The 24,963-nt window shown below is 38.4% G+C and overlaps 1 protein-coding gene and 1 long non-coding RNA gene across 3 annotated transcripts in view; one reads left to right on the top strand and one right to left on the bottom strand.

The window, feature by feature from the left end:
- Window positions 1–2,237: 2,237 nt before the first annotated feature.
- LOC131080981 (uncharacterized) lies at window positions 2,238–12,054 on the bottom strand. Its single transcript, XR_009114232.1, has 3 exons — window positions 11,921–12,054; window positions 11,581–11,659; window positions 2,238–2,416 (listed from the first exon to the last, which is right to left on the bottom strand). It is a non-coding gene; the product is annotated as an uncharacterized LOC131080981 (long non-coding RNA).
- Window positions 12,055–12,244: 190 nt separating this feature from the next.
- SLC4A7 (solute carrier family 4 member 7) overlaps window positions 12,245–24,963 on the top strand; it is a 66,783-nt gene continuing 54,064 nt past the window's right edge. For both annotated transcript variants that reach the window (XM_058019788.1, XM_058019780.1), the window contains exons 1-2: window positions 12,245–12,280; window positions 21,161–21,242. In XM_058019788.1, coding sequence (XP_057875771.1) covers window positions 12,245–12,280; window positions 21,161–21,242 — 118 coding nt within the window. The remainder of the gene's footprint in view (window positions 12,281–21,160; window positions 21,243–24,963) is intronic.

The raw sequence follows: 24,963 nt of genomic DNA, 5'->3' as shown, positions 1-24,963 counted from the left end.
GAATTACCTGGTTTAAACTAGATAATTGGATGTGATCCTGTTATGGTATTCTGAGACCCTCATGTGAGAGCAATCAAATCTTCTTTTCATCCTTGAGAGTGCTATGGCATACACATTCAGCACAACAGAGAAGCTGAAGATTGAGCAATTTGTCTTCCTTGGCAGCTGAGGACTAAGTGAGGTTTCTGGTTTTAAATACTTACTGAACTTTTTTTGTGTGCATCTCTGTTATTGTAATAGAGAATGTCTGTAATTCAAGGCCTGCTCACTTTGCAAAGTGGTGCCTGATTGTCAAGACAGTGTAGTGTGGGTGAGTTACCTTCATACCTTCTTAGATCATGTATTACTAATACCCTTTTGTAAGTGGCCCCTTCAGTGGCTTCCTAATTTACAAAAGTTCCAGTTTTCCTTTGCGGTGTCATAAATTTCCTGTAGAAGCAGCTTAAGCAGAGGATTTTTTGTGTTGTGACTTTATTGCTGTTTGTTCATAAAACCTTGTTGAAGAGGTTAGTGTTAGAAAGACTGTGTTTCAGTTGATACTTCAGAATTAATACAAAATATTCAGGATGTTCCACTTCAATAGTGTAAGCACTGATGTCTCTCCTTTGGAATAATAGAAATTGTAGACTCATTTAGATTGGAAAAGACCTTTAAGGTCTTTGAGTGCAACTGTAAATGTTTGTGCCTTATTAATATGCATTATGTTTCCAGTTCTATTGGTAACATTAGTAGAAAATGTTTGTAAGACCTAGAAAATACATGAATGGTTAACTGAAAGAATATGGGAGTTTTTGGAAAAGCTTAGTTATGGAATGTAATATTGCTTTAAAGTATCAATAAGTACATAGAGGTAAAAAAAGATATTTAAAAAAAAAGAAAATGGATAATTTTAGGAAATCCTTAGTGAACGCTCTTCTATCACCCTCTTCCTCCATCCTCCTTATAAAGTGTTAGCCTGTGAATGTGGCTAATGACATCTCAAAACTGCATGCCTATCTTTGTCTCCTAGTGCTTCCAAAAGGATTTGTAGAAATGTGGGGTTATCTTGCATATTCAAATTAACGCCCAGAGCAGAACTGAAATCTGCTGACACAGTGCTTCCAAAAGTCTGAATTGTGGTGTAGTTCCCTGCTGTGCAATGTGCCCAGGGTGCTTCTGTTTAGGAGAGCAGGCATGTTTGTGAATGTAAGTTGCTAATAACATTTTATCATGTGTTACTGAAAATCCAAAAGTTGCATCCATTATGGAACGAGTCAAAAGTAGAAACGAGCTTCAAATATGTAGAGCAAACTTTTCTTCAGGCTACTTTGTTTCACTTCCTAAACAGTAAGGGTAAAGAAGCATTGCAGCCTTTTCAACTGCCTTTTGTTTAACATAATTTTCTTGGTATTTGAGTATGCAGCTTCACAATTTTCTTCAGTAAAAAAGACTGGAAGAACTGCAGGAATGGAGAGAATGAAGGATGGTCTCTGTACTACTGTACAATAGCTTCCTGTCTGAGGCTGTCAGAATGCCATGTTTTTTTCCCAATGTATGACTACATTTCAAATGTTTAAGCATTATGACCTCAGTTGTCTGCAAAAGCTTCTCTTTCCTTGTATATCTAAATCACTTGTTCATGAATGAAAATTTGGGGTCAATGGCAGGATCAGGGTGTGCAAGAGATTTTTGAAGCGGACTGCTTTCAGGTTCCCCCTAGTGTCCTGGTATGGATGTTGTAATTCTAAAGTGAGCTACAGTTCCATTTTTCTTTAGTGGAAGAGCTTCCTCTTGGCACAGTTGTTCTGTTCCTGTGAGAAAAGGGCATCTTATGCTTTCTTTGAGTTTCTGTCAATGCACAGGGCCCTCAGACAGCATAAAAAGCCTTTAATGGGCAGTTGGCCTGGTTATAAGTATTTTAAAATAGCAATTTTTTGTCTCATTGTGCTTGAATAATTCTGCTGTATATGCTTTAAAAAAACACCAAAACCCCACAAAACAATGCTTCTGCTATAGTGTTGATTTTGATAACAATGATGAAAGTATTGCAAATTGATGAGTCAGGTCCTTTTGGAAACCTCAGTTTTTAAGGGTGTAAAACATTGTTTAAATCAGATATGAAATTATTACTTCCATTTAAATAAATTACATCTCAGACAAAAGCTCTGAAATTGATGTTAAGATAACCAAAAGCTATGGTGTTGTGCTGCCCCAAATATCAAAGTGTATTCAAATGTCAATTAAGAGGCACCATTTTCTGCCAAAGTTGGATGTCTTATTGTCATTGAGATACAATCTCATTTGATTAAGGTTAAAGTGCAGTAGAAGCCAGTTTGATTGTCTTTGTTTTCTACAGGGAAAATTTTTACAACTTGCTGTTGATGATACTTTTCCAACCTGGTTTAAAGGCAGTTGATTTTCTTCTGTAGAGTCAGTTCTGTGAAAAAATGTGAGAATAAATACAAATGATTTGCTGGATAGGTTGATTTCTTTGTGTGTGCCCAGACTTAAGTAAAGTAACACTGGAAAAAGGAACTTTATAATTAGAAACATGGGCAGTTCCTAGAGGACAAGTATGTTCAAATTTTTCCTATTTCATTATTTCTTTACATGTTGCATTTTGGAGTAGGTGAGATAATTCTATTAAAGCTGCTCTTGTTGTTTCTCTTGTATCTCATATTTATTTTTAAAAAGTCTCTTTATCAGTTTGAGGTGGAACAATCCTTTGGAATTATGGAATGATGAAAGCTGTGTTTGGATGACAGCTGTGTTTGATTGCCAAAAGCCACCATGTAAAGATGTTCTTCCTTCCCAGGAAAAACCCAGCTGAACATTTAAAGTTGTATAAATGCATATATAATTAAGGTATCTGATCACAGAAATTTATTTGATATCATAACACATCCCCAGGGGTGTTAGCTGTGTTGTTCATATTTTATATGCTGCAGTAAAAGAAAGTATTGGATTCTGTGTAGGTGGTTTCTCTACAAATTTGGTAGTATTGGAAAGAAATACTTGTTCTGGAGGCTTGGTTTCTAAATATTGAGAAACATAATGCAATTTTCTTTACTTTCTCTTTTTTCTCCTTATCTCATATGTGTAGAAAATTAATTTGGTTGCCAGATACAATTGCCATTGACTAGAATAACTCTTGCATTCTTTTCAGCATTTAAAAATTCCCTGCTAGCTGTGAAATCCTGAATTAAAAATGTTAAGATAAAGTTCTTGTAGCCACTGGGTGTAGCATATTTGATCCATATTGCTGGAAAGTCTTTTGCTTAGATCTCCAGTCTGGATGATAGATTTTATGTATTTGTCTTAGTGTTCAGTTCACTGTGCATTTGGCTTGACATTTTATTTTTTTCTGTTAATGGTATCAATTATGTTTGTAAGGACATCTTAAAGCTGTTTCAAGTTCAGGCAGAGAGTTCAGGAGGAGACTTTGTGTCTAGGGCAATGACTTTGATTTATTGATGCCAGCTTTAGAGTTCTAGGGCTGGTCAGAACTGCTGTGGTTGCATCACAGGAAGCATGGCTGGTGTAGGTTTACTGTGCATGTTCAAATTTGCCTTACAATAAAATCATGGCAGCAGAATTTTTATGGGTAGACTTTATGCAAGGCTAGATAAATGCCTGTCTTCCAGAAGTCAGTGTGAAAGCCAAAAGCCTAAGTTCTTTGTTGTACGTGCTCCAATTTTGCTTAAAATTGTCTCAAATAAATTGTCTTTCCTTGAACATGTATTTGTGCTACTGGATGGTAGTGTACAGATTAAGGTGCATGTAAGTGTGGTCTATAGCTTTATTAGAAAGATGGGTAACTTCTGTTGTTCATTTTAAAATAATGAAAAATGCCTTTTCAGAGAGCACCCTTTTTAATAGTTTCTCAGCTGGTTAGACCTCCCATGCAAACCATGCTAATGCTCTCTGAAGTAGAGAATTCTAAGCGTTAAGCAAATGAAGAGCATCTGATCTGCCTGCCAGGTGTTGGATGCTGTCAACTTTTCTTACTAAGTAGCCCCTCAAGTCATAAATTTACAATAGGAGTCCGACAGCATTTTTTTTCTCTTTGCAAGAGAATTGTGTGTCTTTCTTTAAAGTACTGTGTTGTCTTTTACATGTTTATTCACAAAACAAAATCTAATAAAATAATAAAACCTGTGTCAGTAGTTGTAGTTCTTGAGACAATAAATGAAATGGCTACAAAAGAGGTAGGCTTGGTTTTTTTTTTTTGGCTAAGTTTAGATCTCTAGCTCAGTTTCCCTTTGCATTTTGTCAGCTAAACTTTCCTGTAAAAAAGCACCATGTACAGTGGCATGTATGAGTCAGTTGTGCCAGAATCAACACCTTACTTTTAAACTGACTTCTCACAAAATCTGCTAGTAGGACATAGTGAAAGCATTACCCTTAATACATCAGAAAATCAACTGCTTGCTTTTTTAAAACAGAAAGAGCTTATTTGTATAGTTTTACAAGATATTGGGCAAGACAAATAAGAAACAGAAGTGGATCTCCTTTTAAATGTCTTGTCAGTGGCCCTTCTGAAGGACCTTGGACTGACTCCTAGAAATTTCAAGTTCTGAGAGGTTTTATCTCAGGCTTTATTATTTCTTTCTTTCAGGCTTTTCAGACTTTTAAGATTGTTGTGCTTTAGAAATGCAAGAGGAAAATGGAAGAAATTTTGGCAAGAAAGTATATGGCTTAAAAAACAGCTTCATGGTAAGGGTGAGCTGGAACTAACTAGTTCCTGATTTCTGAAAGGGAAAAATGTCATTTCCACTACATCCTTTCTCTTTTCCCATAAGCTGATTCAACTTCTGAAACCATTGAAAAACTCAAACAAAACCTTAAAAACTACTCTACAAGCTCAAAAAAGACTTGTCAGTGTTGGTTTCCTGAAGTGAATGTTAAATGAGTTATATGTTCATTCTGTAAATCAGAATCACTGAATCAAAAAATGGTCTGGGTTGGAAGGCACCGTCTTCTAGTTCCAGCATCCCTAGCGTGGAAAGACACAACTTCACCTAGATCATGTTCTCAGGGCTCCATCCTACCTGGCCTTAAACACTTCCGGGGTGGGCAGCCACAACTTCTCTGGGCAACTTGTTCCAGTGCCTCACCACTTGACAGGAAGAATTTCTTCCTGATATCTAATGTGAGTCTACTCTCTTTTCATTCGAAATGCAAGAGACTTCTGACTTTCACTCAGCCTTTCCTCCAGGGAAAAGTGCTCCATCCTTCTAATTATCTTGGTAGGTCTCCTCTGGACTCTGTCCAGCAACTCCATGTCCTTCCTGTGCTGGGAATGAGGTGGGTTCTCAGTGGAGTGGAGTCATGGAATCACCTCCCTAAAAGTACCAACTGCTTTGGTTGGGAATCGAACCCTGGCTTCCTGCGTGGCAGGCGAGAATTCTACCACTGAACCACCAATGCTGGTGATTATTTTTTTTCCCTGACTCATTTTACACATTGTCTTTATTAAAAAAAAATAAATAAAACAAACACTTCTATTCCACAAACACACAGGCGCCACCAACTTCTTTGATTTTTTCCCTCTACGCTTCCTCTGAAAAATTTGCTTTTGCAATTGGGAGTTGCTTGTGCAGCTTCCCCTTGCCCGGCACTTTGTAGTAGCCTGAGTGCATAATATCAGTGACTGCAGCCAGTCTGGCCTCATTTTTCATGTAATTGAACATTTTCTATTCACTTACAGGTGTCCACAGTTTCCAAGTTGACAGCAGCACAGAATTTTTGGTTTCTTGTCAAATGACAGTGTGTCATGCCTACTTTTCTGAAGTAACCAGGGTGGTGCTTGCCAAAGTTCATCCTGTGATGTTGAGTACCACTAGCATTACCATGTCCTCTGGGATGTTTCCTGTGTGTGCATGTGGCTGTGGCTGATGTGCCCTCTCAGCTTCAGGGTGTCCCTTAGTCTGGAAGGCATCTTGTCAGTGTGTGCAAGGGCAGGGAAAGAGCTTGGTGCTTGTGAGGGTGAGGAAGGGCAAAGGCAGCAGAAGTGGGAAAGCATCAGATCCAATGTAAGGCAAAGATGTTGCATTGTCAGAATGTTATGAGAAGAGTGGAAGGTGATGTGACTGCTGCCTTGCCATTTCTCCAAGCTGAGATGTGAAACTACAGCAGTGGAAGTGGGTGGCTCCATTACAGTTTGAGTCAGACTCTGCTGGAACATGGTCCTGCTCTACCTCCCCTGGGCTCAGCAGTGCCCCCTCTGCACCTCACTGCTACTGAGTGACATCCAAATTGAAGTGGCAAAATACCATCAGTGCAACTTTACTGCTGGCTCAGTTCCCTGATCTGGTATGTTGCAGGTTCTCATTATGGCCAGCACTAGCACAAAACAGGAATTGCAGCATTCTGGTACTGTCTGCCTTACTAATAAAATATGTGTGGATTGCTAAAACTTGTTTTTTTGGTAGCTGTGAATTTATTGGGGTAGAGGCTTGCTAGTACACTAGTGGCTGGTTGCTATTCAGCATATGTGTAACAGTGGTAGTAATCTGTCTGGCATTCATGCTACAAGGATTTCAAATACCTTAAAGTTCCTCAGCGTAACTTTGGAGATGTGACTTGTGGACTTTTTATTTTGTTGGTTTTTGTTTTAGGTTTGGGGTTTTTGGTGGTTTTCATTTGGTTTTTAAAAATTAAAATTTAATTAAAATAATCTGCAGATGACAGCGCCTGAATCCTGTATGTTACAGCACTTAGCTAAAAATTTATGATGAAATGCTGCTGTAGTTCAGATTGCATGAGCAGACTGTATTTCCATCCTACCTGCCTTCTTATTAAAAAGAAATGTTGTGGGCCAGCAGAGTGCTGGTTCCTTCTCCTGTATTAGTTGCCTATGGATATTGGAAACATTGCATTACCCTCCCACTATAACTTAATGAGTTTTGATTTGTAGGAAGTAATTTTTGTTCACTGTAAGAGTAAACATGTGTTGTTTGTTAGTTATTGTACAGACACTTGATTTGATATAAATAGAGAATTTGAGACACTGGGAAAGCTGAAGGTGAAGAATTAAGCCATGAATTCATGTGAATTGGTGAGATTCAGTCTTTTGCTTTTTTGTGGAATGACTATATAAGTGAATAATCATTCAAAAATGACATCATCATGGAAAGACATCTTTTATTTATTAGCTGCTGGTGATTGATGGTCTTTTCAAGGAGATATTCTGTTTGGGTGTAATTTGGTTAGGTTGTATTTGAGCAATTTGTCCTAACTCAGTAATTGGATGGGGTGACTTTTTAAAATTTATTTTTTGTTTTTTCTTTTGCTGTTTACCTCTTGAAGGTCTGCTGTTAGGGAAAGCAGATCATCTTGTGCAAGCACTTTAAATAATGTCAATAAAAACAAGATAATTTTATCTGTCTCTTATTATGCTGCTTCATATCTGGGCTCATCAGCTGTTCACAATGATGCCATCTATTCTAGGGAATTAATCTAGAGGATAAGTGTTTAATATTTGGACATTGACCTGTTGGAGTGAACCCAGAGGAGGGCTACCAAGTTGATCAGAGGGATGAAGTTCATGTATGAGGAAAGGCTGAGAGACTTTGGATTGTTCAGCCTGGAAAAAGGAAGGCTTTGGACTAATCTAACTGTGGAAAGGAGCCTACAGGAAAGATGGGACATGACTATTTAAGAGAGGATGTAGTGACAGGGCAAGGAGGAATAGGATCAAATGGAAAGAGAGTAGTAGGTTTAAATTAGGTGTGAGAGAGAACTGTTTACTCTGAGAGTGCTGAGGCACTGCAACAGAGAAGTTGTGGATGGACCATTCCTGGAAGTGTACAAGGCCAGGTAGGAACTCTGAGGGAGTTGTTCCTGCCCATGGCAGGGGGATTGGAACTTGATGATCTTCAGGGTCCTCCAAGTGGCAGCCCAAACCACTCCATAATTTAGAATATTTGTATAAATGGTTGTAGAACAATTAAACAGATGGCTTTGCTTAGGCAGCCTTAATCGTGTTGAAACAGCCCTGGTTTATAGTTCTTGTGAACTGTCACAGCAATCTAAGACTATTTTGAGATAAAGAAAAAGTAGAATATCTCTCAAAAATGCTGCCAAAATGCCTGGAGATGAATTTAGCTAAAGGCAGTATGTTACAGTTGTAAAATAAGCAGCTTTGAATTCCTGTGTGTCTCTCTACCATCCCTTCCCCTTCCCCCAGGAAAAAAAACAAACAAAATAACCGAAGACCAAAAACATCCCCAGAGTTTAAAAACCCAACCTCCTGAAAACCCCAACAAATCAAATCACCCAACCCTCCCTAGCCTAGCTCAGTGGCATTTCATGCTGACCACATGCTCATACATGCTGCTGTAAGATCTTGGTGGGGTTCTGTTAGAACATGGTGAATTTCATCCATCTATACTGAGGGACAGTTTTGAGTCCTGGAACATGTCCTGGAAAACTTTACACACATCTTTTGTTTTTCTACATCATCAGTGTATTTAGATCAGAATGTGGTGTGATTAATCAAGTAGTACATAGTACACTAGAGAACATAGTAATCTTGCTGTTAATGAGGGTTCAGGTTATAAATTTCAGTGGGATCTCTAGAGACTAAGTATTCAGCTGTCCAAATGATGTGCAATTGTGTAATGTCAGGAGGGCTTAAACTAGTGATCTGCCTCATGTTTGCTCTCTGCATCCTGGTGGCTTCTGACAGCTGTCTTGCAATGTGCTGAGATACCCAAGACTCCACTACTGGGGCAATACACCAGAGAATATTTGTACAGAATACATCTATCTTTATTCTTCCTTTCTTTTTTTGGAATAACCCAGTTCCATGTTTATGTGCTGATGCAAGCTGAAGCATGCTATGCAGGTGTATGGCTTGGGAACTAGGTGTTACATAGAAATTGTATTCTGAAAAATACTTGTAGGCAGTAAGACTTTGGGATTTCATGGTTAGTTTTAATTAATTAAATGATGAGCCACTGCTGGCAAAGGTTTCTGTGTTCCCTTGCTAAGGCAGTAATGTTTCTTTGGAGGAATACCCTATATTTAATTTTTTGTAAAAAGAAACTCCTATGAAGTTTTTAAACTATCATTTAGTAGGTTCCCCTTTGATAAGAAACTGAACAAAACCATCTGTAGAGGTGTTTGACATATGAACTTTAGGCTGTGTTGTACAACTTGCCCCCTCCATCACCTTAATCCCCTAGCACCTTGCCTCTCTCCTGAATCCCCCCATGGCCTGGGCCACCCTCACCCTCTCTAAAATAAAGCCTCATTTAGCAGTATTTTCATGCTGTCTCATAATTATTTCTTGCCTTTTTGTATTTCCTAAAGAGAGACACTTTGAGCTCAGTAGGTGCTGTCCTTTCAGCTGCATGAAGAAGGGTGGCACTGGGTTGGTTTTTTGGGGCTGCAGTGTTAGACAAGATAATCATAGTATCATAGACTGATTTGAGTTGGAATGGAAACATAGGGATTATCAACTCCAACTGCCTGATTTAATTTGCTTATAAAAGGAAGGGTTGATTTTGGACTGTGGATACAACTCTTAGCACCCCACCTCCCTACCCCCCCAAACCAGGATTTTAAAGTATCAATAGGTACAGAGTTTCAGGGCTGCATGTGTGGGTGGGTCAGTTTACTTGCTCTGCAAGCAAGCAAGCACTCAGTTTTCTTGTGCTCATATCTGACTGTGTCAGATAGCAGCTGGGCTGGAGCTCATGTGGTAAATCCTGCTGAGAGCTCAGTCCTGCTTACTGCAGCTACTTTAAATGTCCTGCCATTTCAGAATGGCAGATTAAGCACAGCTCTGCCTGCTAGACACTCTGCAGACCCTGCAGTAAGGCAGTTCACTGCCACTTTGTAATGGACTGGGACCAGAATTGTGTGTGACTTAGGAAAAAATGAAAAGTTTTTCAAAGAAGTAGGAGCTCAGATGAATTTTTTTTTTTTGTCTAGATAAGTGGTACATACTCTTTTGGACCCGTCTTTCAAAAATGTGTTTTTACAGACTGAGATAAGGTCAAATAACTGGAATTTGAAGGGATAGAAAAGTGAAAATGAAGAAGGAAAGATTGAAGGAAAAAGTGTATGTTTCATTGTAGGTACTTATGTTTCTTTTTTTAAAATAAATCTCCTCGTACACTTCATAGAGATATTTTTGCAGCATCAAACATATGGTTAAAATATTGCTCCAGCACAAATAGTTCTGCTCTGAGTTCTCACAATGTTGTCACTGAACATGTTCAAGGATGTGATAATTTTGAATATATTTGCCTACAGTTTGTTTTAGAATACTTCTGTAGTTAAACATGTTGAGACAATTGCAGTTTGAAGTTATCTGCTGTTCTCCATTTGATGGGAAGCTTTTTCCTGGTATTTACTCTAAGGGAAGAGCAGACGTTTATCCACAAAGTGTTTTGGTATGGGACTTGAAAGACAAAAACTTCCATCTGTTTGAAAAAAAACCGTGCTTCTCTTGCTTCTTAGTGGGTTTTTTTTGTTTGTTTTGTTCCAAGACTGAGTAACTGTTAACAAGGAATTGGCTGACTACAGACTATAAAGAAATTTCAATAAGCTGCTTCAGAAAGGTTTTTTTTTCAAGTATTCAAACCAAGCAAGTACTTTTCCCCAAACTTATAAAAAAAAAAAAAAGTGATTCCCACCCCTCTTATTCTATCCCTAAGGAATAGACAGCCTCTTTTCCCTTCACACACCCACTCCAAACCTAAACAAACATATTTTTTACTTGTAGCAGTTGAATTACTTCTAGTATGGATTTATGCTAAGGAACAGTTCATTGAAATGTGGAGAGCCACCAGGACACAGTTGAGCATAGCTGTTTCAGTGTTCATCTGAGCAGCTGAAGAGCTGTGTGAATCTGTGCTCTGTTTTAGGGAAAGAATAGGTGTGATTTAGGATGCCCAGTTTAGAAGAGATCACTAAGAAGTAGGGTATCTGATATTTATGTTTAACTCTGTGCTTCCTTTATGAATCATTCAGTTTATAACCATTTACACATGGCAGCAGAGAGGCCTTCAATAGCTTGGAAGTTAAAAGATGCATACGTGTCTTAGAGTGAACTTCTATTTACAGAGTGGAAACAAACTACTTTTAAACTCTCTTGTCAGCACTGTCTGAGAATACTTTCATTAGCCCATGGTTGGAGAATTTTCTGGACTGAGGCAGCAAGAGGAACTGAATGTGGCCTTCTGATTTCTCTACAGCTAGGTGATAAATACCATCTTCATAGTTACACAATGTATTTGCACCAAGTTCACGGACAGCATGTTACTTGTTCTTGTTTGTTGGTTGCAGTGGCATCAGTCCAGCTTCACTGCTAGAGTTCTCATCAAACAAGACGTAGGAGTAAAAGAAGAAAAAGGAACAAGCAAGGCAGTGGCATGTCTTAAAGGTTAAGTTATAGATAACTCCTTAAAGAGCCAGTTTGCCCATGCATTTGGTAATGGGGCAAGGAGATTAGGGTATGTTAGTGATGAAGAGGGAAAGAGTAAGATGAAGCACTGAATTTGATCTGCTCAAGCAGAGGTTGCATTTTTCAAAGGGTGACTTTCAGAAGGAAAAAATACAGATACTTACCTGAATAGTAATACTCACCAGTATTACCTGAAACAGAGACAGCTTACTCTGGGAGGACACATGAGATTAATTGCAGCTAACATCAGTGCTTTTTTACCTTTTCAACAGGAGAGGGAAAAAAATCTTTTTAGGAAACTTTGGTTTATTTTGCAGAACAGGAATATATAGCTTATGTTAAAAAAAACCCAAAAAAGCAACCCAACACCTGCATTGGAATGAGTATTCAGTGAAAGGTTGAGAATACAGCTATAAACACACTTAGCAGATGTTTAACTTCTGGGTTGTTCTGTTCTGGGACCCATGGTACAAATGCGTTTTGTAGTGCTAATGAAGTCTTGGATCAGAGCAAAAATATTACCTTGGAGCTGTTCTCAGCAGCTGTTGATGCAGAAAATGTGAAGTGTGGAACTCAGTTTCAGCTCCTTTTTTGGTATTCCCTGGGCTGGAATTGAAGGCATGCTGTCTTGCCCATTCTGCTGCTGTGTGACCCTGCGGTAGCTGTAATCAGTGGCCTGGGAGATGAGCGCGCGGAGCGGGAGCGATTGGCTGGGGAGCAATTTCCCGGAGTACATCTGTGTCAGGCACAGGCAGCCAAAGCAGTCATGTATGCGCAGGCTCTGATCTCTGGGGAGGTTCATTACAGGGTCTCCTACAAGGGCACTCTCTGCTTCTGCACATCAGCATGGAGGAAGCTCGTCAAGGGAAGAAAATGCAACCTGTATGTAAATAGCAGCTGTGTAACGTAATAATGGCTTGAATGGGATTTGATGCAAGTGATATTTCGCAGCTGTGGCTCAGAATTGTGTGCTACCTTAGACTCAGTAATTGTGGAAGAAATTTTTGAAAGATCTGGTGATAGAAGTAGTAGTTTGAGTAGAGATTTCTGTATTAGGGAAGATATTTGCTGTGTTGTTAGAATTGCTTAATCATAGTAACCAGCTTAATTCAGAAAGAAAATGTGCTCTTATAGTTGTGCCAGTATACTGTCAGACTTTGAGTGTTTTGGATTGGGTTATTTTTTCTTTTGCACTATTTTGAGTCAGCCTTTCTTAATTTGAAGGTTATCGACTGTGACTTTGCTTGATTCTGTGCAAGTATAGCCAGGATGCTTCTGGTAGAGATTCTTAAAATAGCCGGCTAACTCTTCCTTTTTGACAAAAAAAAAAAGGCCAGTGAACTTAATGAGCTGTGTAACTGAGGTGAAGTGTTTGCAGAGATAACATTTTCTTCAGACCTCAGTGGCACAGACAAAAAACTCAATTTGTGGGGATTTATACAGTGAATTCTAATATTAGTGTTACAAGCTATTTCTTAGCCATTGTATGACTTGTCATTACCATTGCCATGTAACTGCAATGCAGCGTGTAACAGGGATTACTACTTTAAAAGTTTCCTGGAAACTAAAATCTATGGGATGGAATTTTTCTAAGGTGTAAAACTTTGAAGATCCCTGAATTATTTTATGTATGACAGCTAAATATTCTATTCCGTTGTGTGAGCATAAGAAGGATTTTGATTTAGATATATTACAGTGCATCAGATTGTGGTGGCCTTTGTTTGTCAAGGTCTCTGTAGTGCAGTGCTCGATTTTTTGTTTTCATTGTGGTGCTACTTTCAGCTCTGGGCACAGAACTGTGTCAAGCATGCATAGAAGACTAGGCACAGATTTGAAGTCACTAGTTGTAAACATTATACTACTTCTTTTCTTTACCTGTAATTTCAGGAATTCACTTAATTATGTTTAGGTGAATGGAGATATGTTGGGGTTTTTTGAATGAAATTTAGTACTGTGAGGCAGTGATAAAATGCAACTTCGTGAAGTAGCTACTATAATATTAGATATGCAATTTGATATCTTGTGTTGGATTGCTGACAGTATTTGCTAAGTTTATACATGATGGTGAATTTTCTGGCTTGCAGAATACTCAGGCTGAATTCAAATAGACTTGTAAATCAAATATTCACTTGCACCTTGCTAGGAATCAAGCCATCTCTTTTTCTTGTGCTTGTTCTAATTAAGTTTTTTTTATGAATTGCTGTGATGTGCCATGGTTGAAAGCCATTCACAGTCGTGACCAGGCTCTTTCTCGTTGGTATTATGTTTCCTTTTCTTTCTGACTTTTTCTCTTCAATTTAATTTTCTGTTATGATTAATGCAAACTCGGTTTATTGTCCAAAGACATGTTTAGTTTTTCTGGAATGGGACATGGCTTCTCTTGGACATTGTGGTGCTCAGTGTGACCCTGGCTGGATTAAGGCCTGCTAGAACTGAGATAAAACTACTTATAAACATTAGATTTCAATAGAAGCAAAACATTAGTGTGTTTAGAACTGTTTTTTTCCTGAAAGTGATTGGGTTTTGTGGTGTTTAAGTAGCACACATGCACATCTTTAGTGCCCTCCACATACAGTTTCAGAAAATTCAAAGTACATTGAAACTTCCGGGGAGTCCGACTGAAGTCTGTTGATATCTTTTGGACATACTTGTCCAAACAAGGTTTGTAGAGCTGCTGTGTTTATTGTAAGTCTTCTAGAAGCAGATTGGTCAGATGTATTTAGTAAGGTAAGCTGAACAGTTAATTAGAGGATTAGTAGGCTAAAAAAATGTCTAAGTATCCCTAACCTCTTCTGTGATGGTTATGGTCTTACTGAAATAAATCTAAGTGTCACAGCTCCCTGCAAGGCTCTGAGTGTAGCTTTGGTGGGGCGGGGCTGTCATTTACATGTGAGGATTGCTGAGTAAAATAGGAGTTGTACATGCCCAGGTAAAATTCACAGGAAAAGAGGGGATGTGTGGTGACACCAAAGCCATTGAGGTGAATTAGAGTCATTCCTGTAGTGCTGGAGCAATACACTCTGCTAAGATAGTAGGGGAAAAAATCTCTGGAAAGCAGCTGTTGGAGACCATAGAAATTACAACTAAGGGGAACCCATCAACAGTATGCTTCCTATTTTAAACCTGGCAAGTGTTCTGTTTGTGAATTATTATTAATTGTGCTCTCATCTGTATATATTTAGAGGGGAAGGCCAGCTAAAAATTGTACGATGACAAAATGAGACAGGGCTCATTTATATGTGATGCATTTTTCCTTGGCTGTTAGGTTGATGTGCTTGATTTAGAACTGGTAGTGTTTCATCACTCTGGCAACTTCTGATGATACAGTATTGTCGTGTAGAGATTGTGCCCAAAGAACTTACTTCAAATGCATCTATAGGACCACTTGTGCAGTTCAACTAAAGTTGAACTAATACCTTCACTTACTATTATTTAGAAAGAACTTTAATTTTTTTTGTATCCTGATTGTCCTTCAAGGAGGCAGCAACTACAGATACCTGCCCTCCTGCCTACTGTGGGCTCATCTTACCTCTGGTTTAAAAGCAGAATCAGTCTGGAAGAGAAGTAAAACAATATATTTAGGACTAACAGCAAGGGCTGCTGTTAGTTCATCCTGCAGGTAAACCATGTCTACAAGCCCTTCCTATTTACTCACTTTTAACTAAGGCTGCTTGGTGCTGTGTGTGTGGGTAGCAGTGGGAGGAGACCTATGGGATAGACCTGGTGCTTGCCTGAAGTAGAGTGATTGGCATTCAAATCTGCATTTAACTCTGCATACAGCATCCAGAGATGACAGTAACAAATACACTGTTTTTCTGGTTTCTTTTCTTTTCCTTTCCAGAGTTGCTGTCCCTGGTAGACTTAATCTCCTAATTTTGTGGGTCTACGACACTGGTCTTGTCTGTTTTTTACTCCCTGAAGTATTAGTTCTTATTAGCTTGCAGCTGTGGGAGGTTGCATGGATAGAGAGGAGGTTGTACATGCATTCTGTAAATTTGACATGTGTTTTATTTCCTGACTACATGGAGTATTATGTGGGCCTAGAGCAGAAATGCAGACTTCTGGAACAGATCACTTGGGAAATGTGGCTGTGACAATGAGTAATGAATTACCCTGTGGGTTCTAAATTACCCTGAACAATATATTTCAGTACCTATGTAACAAAACAACTGTGTTTATCTATTTTTTATAAAGATCAGTTTTAAAATATTTTATAGATGTACACACACATACCTGGATACATTTGCAAAGTGAGGTTTTGTAGTTCCTCTTTGATTGTCTTTGAGATATATGGTCAAAATGAAGGTTTTAATTCCTTTTCATAGCCAAACCTTAATTTTTGAAGCAGGGCAATATCAACAATCTTATCTCAATTAATTTTTTATTTATTTTTGTCACTGGAGGTTTTTTTGATGGCTGTCATATCGATCTCCTGAGTGTAGATCACACAAAGGAAGGCTGATAATAGAACAAGAGTCCTGCTTTGGCTATGCTTCCTAAGGTCAAGCCACTGTTGACTCTGATGGAGTTTGCACAGGGCCTCTCCTGTTGTGTCCTCTTGCAGACAGCCCATTGATGGATGATTTGGTCCAGCTGAACTGCTCCTCTGTGCTTACTGGTGGTGAAAGGAAGAAGAGCTGAGCCTGACAGGCAAAATGCACTGTGCTCAATTGCTCATATGCTGCTGATCTTGGTAAATCTACAGCAGTGTGCTACAGAGGTTTGCCAGTGGGGTCTGTAAGCAGGGTTTGCTCCTGTGTTGAGAGGAATGATTTGTTGGTGCCACATTCCAGCCTAAGAGGAAAATCCTGTCTGCCAGATCTCTTGTGCTTACAGAAGTAGAGATGTATCCATGAGTTCTTGTGGGAAGGAGGAGGAAACTGCTTTATCTTCAAGCCAGAGAGATTGGGATACAGTTACAGTAACAAAGCAGTATGTAGGATCACTGGGACAGTATAGGCAGTTATATTAGAATACTGTTAAAATAAGAAGTGTTAATCTGTTGGCCAGGGACAGATATATAGAGGAAAAACGTTGATATGAGTTTGCTCCTTCCTCCCCATCCTGAGTTTGGGTTAGGTTTTGTTGGTTGCATTTTGTATTGTGTTTTTGGTTTTGTTTTTTCTTTTTTATTTGCATCTACTTCAATAAATGCTGTAGTGAAGCTTCTTTGTAGCATGAAAGTTGTAATGTAATTTTTTTGGGGGGGGGGGGGGGGGGAAGGATGATGGTATTTGTGGAGGTTTTTTTGTTTGCTTATGCCCTCTCTTAAGCCCTACTTACTTACTTCCATGAGCACTAATGCAGTCCCTTCTGGTGCTGCAAGTCACTCTCTAACTCTGCCGGGAAAGAACTTTGGTCTGAGGAAATGTAAATGGAGCACATAAACATTGACTTAGCTAAGTAATGGTCTTAAATGTTGATCTCAAATTATTCTTAACATGGTTACTGTATTGCTCATAGATTTTAAAGGTTTATAGTTAGCTGCATCAGCTATTTATGATCACTGTCTATCACCAGAATGATTTGATTAGACTGTATTTCAAGTACCTTAAAAATGTGCTCCTAGCAAGTTGTCTGTCTTGGAAGTGGTTATTCAGTAATGCACTTTGGCAGCGTGCCCGTCTGAAATCTGTCGTGTGTGTGACTGCACAAGGTTAAGTGAGTTGCATGGTGAGAAGTGCTTGCAGAGATGACAGTGGAAACTTGCCTTTGGATTTAATACTCCCTGCGTCATATCCATGCTAGTCCTTGAGACTGTGGCTACCACATACTGCTGGAGGTTGTCAGCTCTTCCCAACTCAGGGCTTTCCATAAAAATTCATGCAATTCAGGATTGACTCTTTTTTCAGTACTAGTTTTAAAAACATGTGGCATTAATATTCTAGATACCAAAAGTGTGCTGTAGTAAATGACAATAAATGTTTGAGAAGGTAAATTAGTAGTGTTAAAAATTTCTGGTGCTTGATTTTCTGTAAGGGGGAATTACTCTTTTCTCACAGACTGAGAAAAGACATTTGAAATCCAGAGGTGGCAAGAGGAATCCTACTGGGACTCTGCTGGAGCACTGAGTATTTGAAAGTCTTGTCTGATCTATAGCAGTTGAAAAGGCATTTCATTTTCATGCTGAGGAGAGTTAGAAGCTGAGAAGACAGATTCTAATTTATGCAGGCTTCTCTAGCTGAATATGAAGGTGTTACTGGAGGTTGTTTCTGCAGTATGTTTATGAGTATCCAGAAATCTGTTAGGAAAAAGTACACTTAGTACATCATAATACAGTGCAGTGTATCTTAATACAATGTGCTAGGCTTTTAATTTTTTTTCCCTTGAAGTACTCAGGATTTGTTCTGTTTTTATAATTACCTTCTCCTTAAAAAAAAAAAAGTGCAAACCAAAGGTGAAAGCTTAATCTCCCTAGGGCACCTTGGTTGCTGCTCATGTTGGTTTTTTTCCCCCTTCTCAATTGTTCTGTCTTTTGACTGAAAATGAAAGTTACATACATTCTAAATTAGTCTTGAATTTTACTTTGGCTTGTCTACATCAGCTGTGTTTGGGCATCTGTGGGATTGTCCTATGTAAAGTTTCACATGCAGTGAATGGTAAAGTGCCCTGGAATATTTGCTTTAAGCTCCAAGTCATTCTCTGCCTAAAACAGGGAAGTTGACAAATTTTCCAGAATCCCACTGTTCTTTGTTTATGTAAAAAGTTCAGAAAGTAGACAAGAGAACTGAAACGGCAGCTGTAAAATTTTCCCTCCCTTCTGTGCCTTTAACTGACATGATAGATCATCTATAATTACTGGAAAGCTATGCCCTACAGACTTTATTTTTAACCAGGAAAAGGTTGTAGTTTGGAATTACTCTATAATGGATTTGAATATTTTTGATTTTTTACCTGACCTAAGGCAAAAATATCTCATACTGGGATTTGCTCTTGGCATCACAAAACAGATATGTTAAAATGATGCTTTGTGTTTTTCTGAACAAAGGCTGTAAATGATATGCTTCCTCCATGTATGATATTTGTGGTTGTTAATGGTTTATTCTTGGAAGAGTCTTTGCATATGTTGAGTACTTTGAGATAGTGATAGAACGGTTTGCAAGGGCACACATGCCTTCCTGTAATCCAATCTTAAAAGACGTTACTTTCACGTGATGTGGTTTTTGAAGACTGCTTCTGTACGTATGAGTTTGGCAGAGAATCTCTTTTACTGAAGGAAAGGGTGATAGAAATTAATAATGTGATGTAGGACACACAGCAAATCCACTTTCAAAATGTTATTGGGAGATGAAAATTTCTTCATGTGTGTATATTTTTCACAGTGTGTATACAATTTTCTACTGGTATGCAGTTGTTTGTATCATCTGGAGAAAAAACTCTTTCTTCCTTTGTTGCTCAAAAAACCGTGTCTTTGGCAAGATTTCAAGTGTCCTAAAAGGACTGCTGGGGATGGGTGTATTTAGGTACAGGAGTTTTCAGGAGTCTGTGGCTGTAACCATGAAGCTAATTGTGGAACAGATTTTGATAGCGGTTTTCCTATTGCTAGGGTTTTTTTTTCTACTCAGATATAAAAAACCACCTAAGGTAGTTCAGAGAATTTGTAATTCTTCCATTTGCTTCCATCTCTGCTTGGAGTTTTGTGGTAATGTGTATACTGTGTGTATCTGTTTCTGTGAACAGGAGTGTACTACAGTACTCTGGATTTTGGTGTGTAGGAGACAGGAATATACTATTTCCCCCCATACTCCCCTCCCACCTTATTACCATGACACTTGAAAAATTTCTACCACTTTTTTATTAACAGGTCCCTGGAACATTTTCATGGTCTTTCTCCAACAGACATTGCCTCAATTCTTTTTAAATTGTAGCTCTGTGGAGTGTACAAGGTTTTTTCTACCCTTCTTGCAAAACTCTACTGTCACTACAATGCAGCAGTAGTGACAGTTAGGTTACTGTGTAATGCCTTTCTTGAAAACCCTATTTTCAGGGACACAGCTCAGAATTGACTTGTATTTAGTTTTCAGAGGTTTATTCTGCCATGTGCTACTCTTTCCTCTTATGTTTTTACTTATTTACATAGTGCCAGCTGCTTTTAGTTTTTTGTGGTCTAGCTGCATCTAACCTTGTTTTGAACTTCATCAGAATTTTTTCCCAGCATGTGGTGCTTGTCCTCTTCATATTCTTTCATCTTCTTCCCTCAGTAGTTAACTACTTAAATTTGTTTTGTGTATATGCACACAATATATTATAATAAAGATATTTTTTTTTAAGATCAGGGAGTTCTGTGTTCAAGAAAAATTTTTTTTGTGAGTGGGAGTTGATACAGTGTTTATTAGCTTGTACCTGTTACACGCAGATATGTTGTTTTTCATTCTTGCCACTTTTCCTGTGAGGTGACAAACTTGTTCTATATATAAAGTAATTGCATAATTCTAAGACCAAAGTTTAGTTGAATGTCAACACTGTTAGGGTTCCCAGTTCCTGTGAGACTCCTGATTTAGGCTTCTGTTTTTCCCTCATGAACCCATCATCACAGATCCTCTGTGGACTGAAATGTAAAGCATGAGATCAGTGTAGCTGCTGCTAGAAGCAGTGATCAAACAGATAAACTTGTGATGGATCTGGCTGTCATATGGCCGCAAGAGAAGTCACTTTGGTGAGCTGATCCAATGGAAAACTAATCAAGTTATTATAAAAAAGCTAAAAAAAAAAAAAACCCAAAGAAACCACACTGTTTCTTAAGCGCTTTTAATCTGATTTCATGATGGTTAGGTCTGACTTAAGGAAGAAGTGTGTGCCCAAGAGAGCAGAAAGATCAGGGACACAGTAACCTTTAGCAGCTAGCCTTGCCCTTATATTTGGATGTAAAACTGCCCTTAAGTAGTTGTTCTTTTGGAGAACCAGCTCTGTCAGCTGTGTGTGCTGTGAGCTGTGTGAGCTGTGAAAAGTGGACTTTATTCTAAGGAATGCAGACACTTGGAGAAAGACAACTCTAATGTTGTTTTGATGTCAAGTCTGAGATGGACTTGAGATTTCTACTATTCAGTTTCTTTTTTTTTGTCAAGACTGAGCAAAAGGCAGTTTTAAGGTCTGCTTTAGTGATGTGCTAACTGTGATAAGAGGATGTGTTCAGAGATAAGCCTATATCTATTTCAAATATTTCATGTTATTGGAGTGGTGTGGTTTCAGTAGTAATGGAACCCCAAAAGGTCTGCTGGAAACTGCTGCTTTTTAACTTTGTGGGTAAAAAAAAAAAGTGAATTAGGTTAACAAGCTGGCTGTTGAAACCTGAATGAAGCAGTTATTTTGATATTTCCAGAGCTGTGGGTCTAGGAAATACCTTAGGTTTTTTTACTACCCCTTTGTTCAAAAAAGCTTCTTATTTGTGCTGGAAAATCTCACACAGGAATTGCCCCCTAAAGAGAAGAGCTTGAGGTCTCTCAGTATTTACTTCTGTATCTTTTTTTGTAAATTTATCAGTTATTTCATGGAAGTAGATTGATTGCTGTTGAATAAAAAGCTAAAAGAATGCTGCACTTTTGAAACATGTGTCCTGATTGTAATGAAACCCCAGAGCATTGCAGAAAGAAATTTTATGGTATTTAGCCTGTTGTCTTTTCCTTCAATGCAGGGTAATGTTTTCTTGAAAAATTGGAAAGATAGGTTTTCAGTGATGACATGCTGTCTCAGAACATATTTAGGAATTTAGGAAAAAAGTAGTTCTATTTAGTTGTAACTTAAACTTGTGTCTTGTTTCTTCAGGGTCACGATGAAGAAGCTGTTGTGGATATGGGCAAAATCAGCTCTACTATCAATACAAATTTTGAAAAGGAAGAACTAGAGAGTAAGTTTGTGGTGGTTTTGTGTTTGATTAACATGGTTTTTTTTTGCCTAGGGATAAAAGATGAATTTTCCTTGCTGAAAGGAGTCAAAATTTTATGGCTATCATGAAATTCAGGGGTAAAACCAGTGAAAGGCAGAGGTGACGTGCCCTGTTTTGTCTCTGTGCATGCTGGTAAATATCCACTGTTCTAATCTGTCACCAAAAAAAACCCCCAAAAATGACTGAAGCTTTCCAAGGAAAGCTTGCTTCTTAGACTTAGGTTTGAAAAAATAATTCCTGTTGGTAAGTAATTTTCCAGCATGAATGATGTCACGTTCTTCAGAATTAAAAGTCAGGAAACAGGGGTCATGAGGGAGATGTTTGTTTTCTTTTCTGAAAGTTAAGTGTCCTTGTGATTGTGGTTATGCACTTCAAATACTGAGAGTCTCAACAGACATGCAACTGTCCTTCTGGTTCCATAGTAAACTGTATGTTCCACAGTCAGCTCTCAGTAAAGCATTATGGTAGTCTTCATTATTTGACATTTAGCAGTAAAACAGCAATGATTTAGTTTCATGTAGCAGAATGTAAAATTAGGTATTTCATCTAAGACATGGCTTTTCTTCTTACTTGAAAACAAATTAGTTTGGGATGAGGATTCATGGATGCTCCTTAATGAACAAGGAAAAGACTAGGGAGATCCAGTGTTAAAGTCTTCAGCCTTTCACATGGAATACTCTGAAGCTTAATTAACATTTGCAGAATGCTAGAAGGCAGTAGATTCACTGAGTTGTACTGACTCTTACACTGCTTCAGCACACTGGAAAACCATAATGGCAGCAGTTTCTGGCTAAGAAAGGTTGATTTTAGGTTGCTGTGACATTTTTCTCACACTGTGGTATAAGAGGAGACAGTTTAAAGTGATTGAAGTTGTTTGCTGCTGCAGCATACTCTTGATCTGTCCCCTTCATTCTGTTACTGTTTTCTGTCTTGTGCTAACATTTCTGTTGGCCTGACCAAACCACAATCCCAGCTAGGTCTGTTAAGTGATCGGAAAATTTACCAGTCTGACAAAGGAAGATGGTCAAGATCTCAGCTGTTGGGCTCAAAATGCCACACTGATGGATGTGTGCAGGAGCTGAGCAGAGGAAGGAAGTGTGGATATGGGGCTGAGAGATGCAGCAGTGGAGGCTGTGACAATGCTGGTTTAGATGGGGTTCTGCTGTAGGGAAACCACTGCCTTGGCTGTTTCTGCAGTTGAATCTTCAGTGAAGATTTAAGCTGATTCCTCCTAAATTTCTTTCTCTTGCTTTTCTCAGGAGATGACCCAGAAAAAGTGTGTGTGTATGTTTTGCAGGGAGGCAGGGGTTAAGGGAAAGCAGGCATCCAGCTGGAGTAGTGTTGGAGGCAGCAGCTTTAGCAGCTGTAATACCTCGACCCCAAGGAATGACATGGGAATGTGCAGCCAGATCTCTTCCCCAGTCTCTTTCAGAGCACATTCTTGTAGGAATGCTTCAGCTCGTACAGCACTGTAGTTAACCAAGATACTGGGTGGGAAGGCAGAGGCTCAGGCTGCCTGAGGCAATTTAAGCACTTGGGTGACTGCTATGGAAAATACCCCTGTCTTCCCATAGCCAAAGAGTAAATTAAGGTGAAATGTAGACTGCTGTCCAATGAACAACTGAGTCAATGTAAGTGCTTTTGAAAAGAGGAGTTGCGATCTCACTCTCCTCACCTTGCTCTTATCCATGCACCTCATCTCTTCTTTCACTCCCTCACTCATTTTGGAGTGGCCAGTGTTGGTATCTCAATGCAAGAGGGGGCTGGTTATACAGAGGTTTAACAAATAACTAATAATAAGTATCTGACAAAAAAAAAAAAGTTTTCCAGTAGTATTATCACATCTGTGAAGCTGTATATAGGTACACATTTTCTCACATAAATAGGAATTATTCTTGGTGTTCACATGTATTTTTTAGTATCTTGTATGTTTGTGAGAATTAATTTTTTTTTGATAGAATGGAACAAGGGAGGGGCACCATATAGTTTGACTTTTATCAAAGTGAAAACTATTCCAAAGTAAGAACAAAATGTTTTTTTCTTTCCTTTATGAAAGAGAAAAAGGTATGTAAGTGTGATTGTTCTACTCATATAGTCACCTTCTCAGAGATTCTTCAAATCAAGGTATTCTAGAAGATAAATTTATGTGAACATATAGCTCTGCTTAAGAGTTCATTATTTATAAGCTATTATGATAAAAGTAGGTATGTGGAATTTTTAGGTTTTGTTTTTAATTCTGGTATCAAAATCCTACAAGGAGAGAAATGGGATTGCTGGCTGCAAGCAGTAAAACAATTCCAACTAGCATTATTTTTCATTTCTGACACAAATATTTTCTTGTAAGCTTGGGAAGCCCTCTACTAAAGCATGGGGCATTGGAAGTGTTTTAAGACTTTAACCTATTTCAGTCTAGTCTTACCATATGTATTTCTTGAAAAGGAGTACTAGGAATTTTGAACCTTTACACAAGTATGCATCGATGTATTTTCAAGGAGAGTCAGCAAGCAGTTCATTGAGTTCAGCTCTGGTGTGAAGCACAATATTTTTTAGAGCCCATTTGGACAGATGATACTTAACCTCCTTAAAGCATGTACAAACTAATTTTGATAGGTTTGATACAGCTAAGGGCATAATTTTGCTCTTAATACTGAAGGAAAGGTGTCTTAGTGTTGTCAGTTTCTCTTGTATGTTGTGGAAATTATGAAATGTTAATGGAAAGAGAAACAAATGCTAAAGGAGAAAATAGATCTTGAACTTGGAGCTTCTCAAGCCCTGCATTCTATTTATGGTGGCTGGCAGAGTGTGGTACCTGTCTGGAGTGACAGTGTTTAGGTTAGGAAGGTTAGGCACAGGCTGCTGGTTTCGTAACGCTCTTCCCATAAAAGAGGAATGGTTAGAGATGGTAAACTGCAATTGTGGGCAGACTGTGTGTGTACTAAATAAAGGTACTGCACTTTACTGAAGCTGTAAGGCCTTATTTTGAATTAACAAATGTCAGTTTACAGAAGAGCTAGAAAAGGGAATAACATCTTAAAATAACCTTTTTTAAGAGCACCTAATGTTCTTAACTTGATGCCAGGCTCTTTGAGCTGCAGTGAATGAGAGTAATAACAAAGTCACCCAGGAGTTGGAAGTAAGGCATGAATATTAATGGCAGAGGTATTTAATGTGGTCTTGTAAAATGTATTTTCTGTTAAATGATGTTTGAGGAAAACTTTCTTCACTCGGGCTGGCTTGAGACTGCAAGAATGCATCTTTTAAACTGTGTAGCTACTTTTCAACCTTGATTTGAGGATACATTTACTAGATACAGTGTAAGGGAAGAAGGGATACATTCTGTTACTCTTAGCGGGCATAGCAGAGGTAAGCAGTTTACACATTACAGAGGTTTCATTCCAGAAACAATCTTGAGGTCAGGAATGTGTGTCTTCGTAGACTAGTTTTCTGTGGCATAGATCCAAGCACCAGCTTTCAAGAGTTAAGATGGTTTAATAGCTATCTACTCTCACATTATCCTGTGGCAGGTGTAAGTAATGTTTACATTTTAAATGACCCTATTATCTCTTATACCTTGATGTGCTTTAATTTTTATTTAAGAAGAGAACCATGGTTTTCACTTAATCTTAGTTGACGAGGACAAGCAATCAAATAATCCTGTATTTTTTTCTCCCCTTAAGTGAAT

The sequence above is a fragment of the Melospiza georgiana genome, chromosome 1 (assembly GCF_028018845.1).
Source record: "Melospiza georgiana isolate bMelGeo1 chromosome 1, bMelGeo1.pri, whole genome shotgun sequence".
Lineage (NCBI taxonomy): Eukaryota > Metazoa > Chordata > Aves > Passeriformes > Passerellidae > Melospiza > Melospiza georgiana.
The sequence above is the reverse complement of the archived record's forward strand: the minus strand, read 5'-3'. Positions and strand labels throughout refer to the sequence as shown.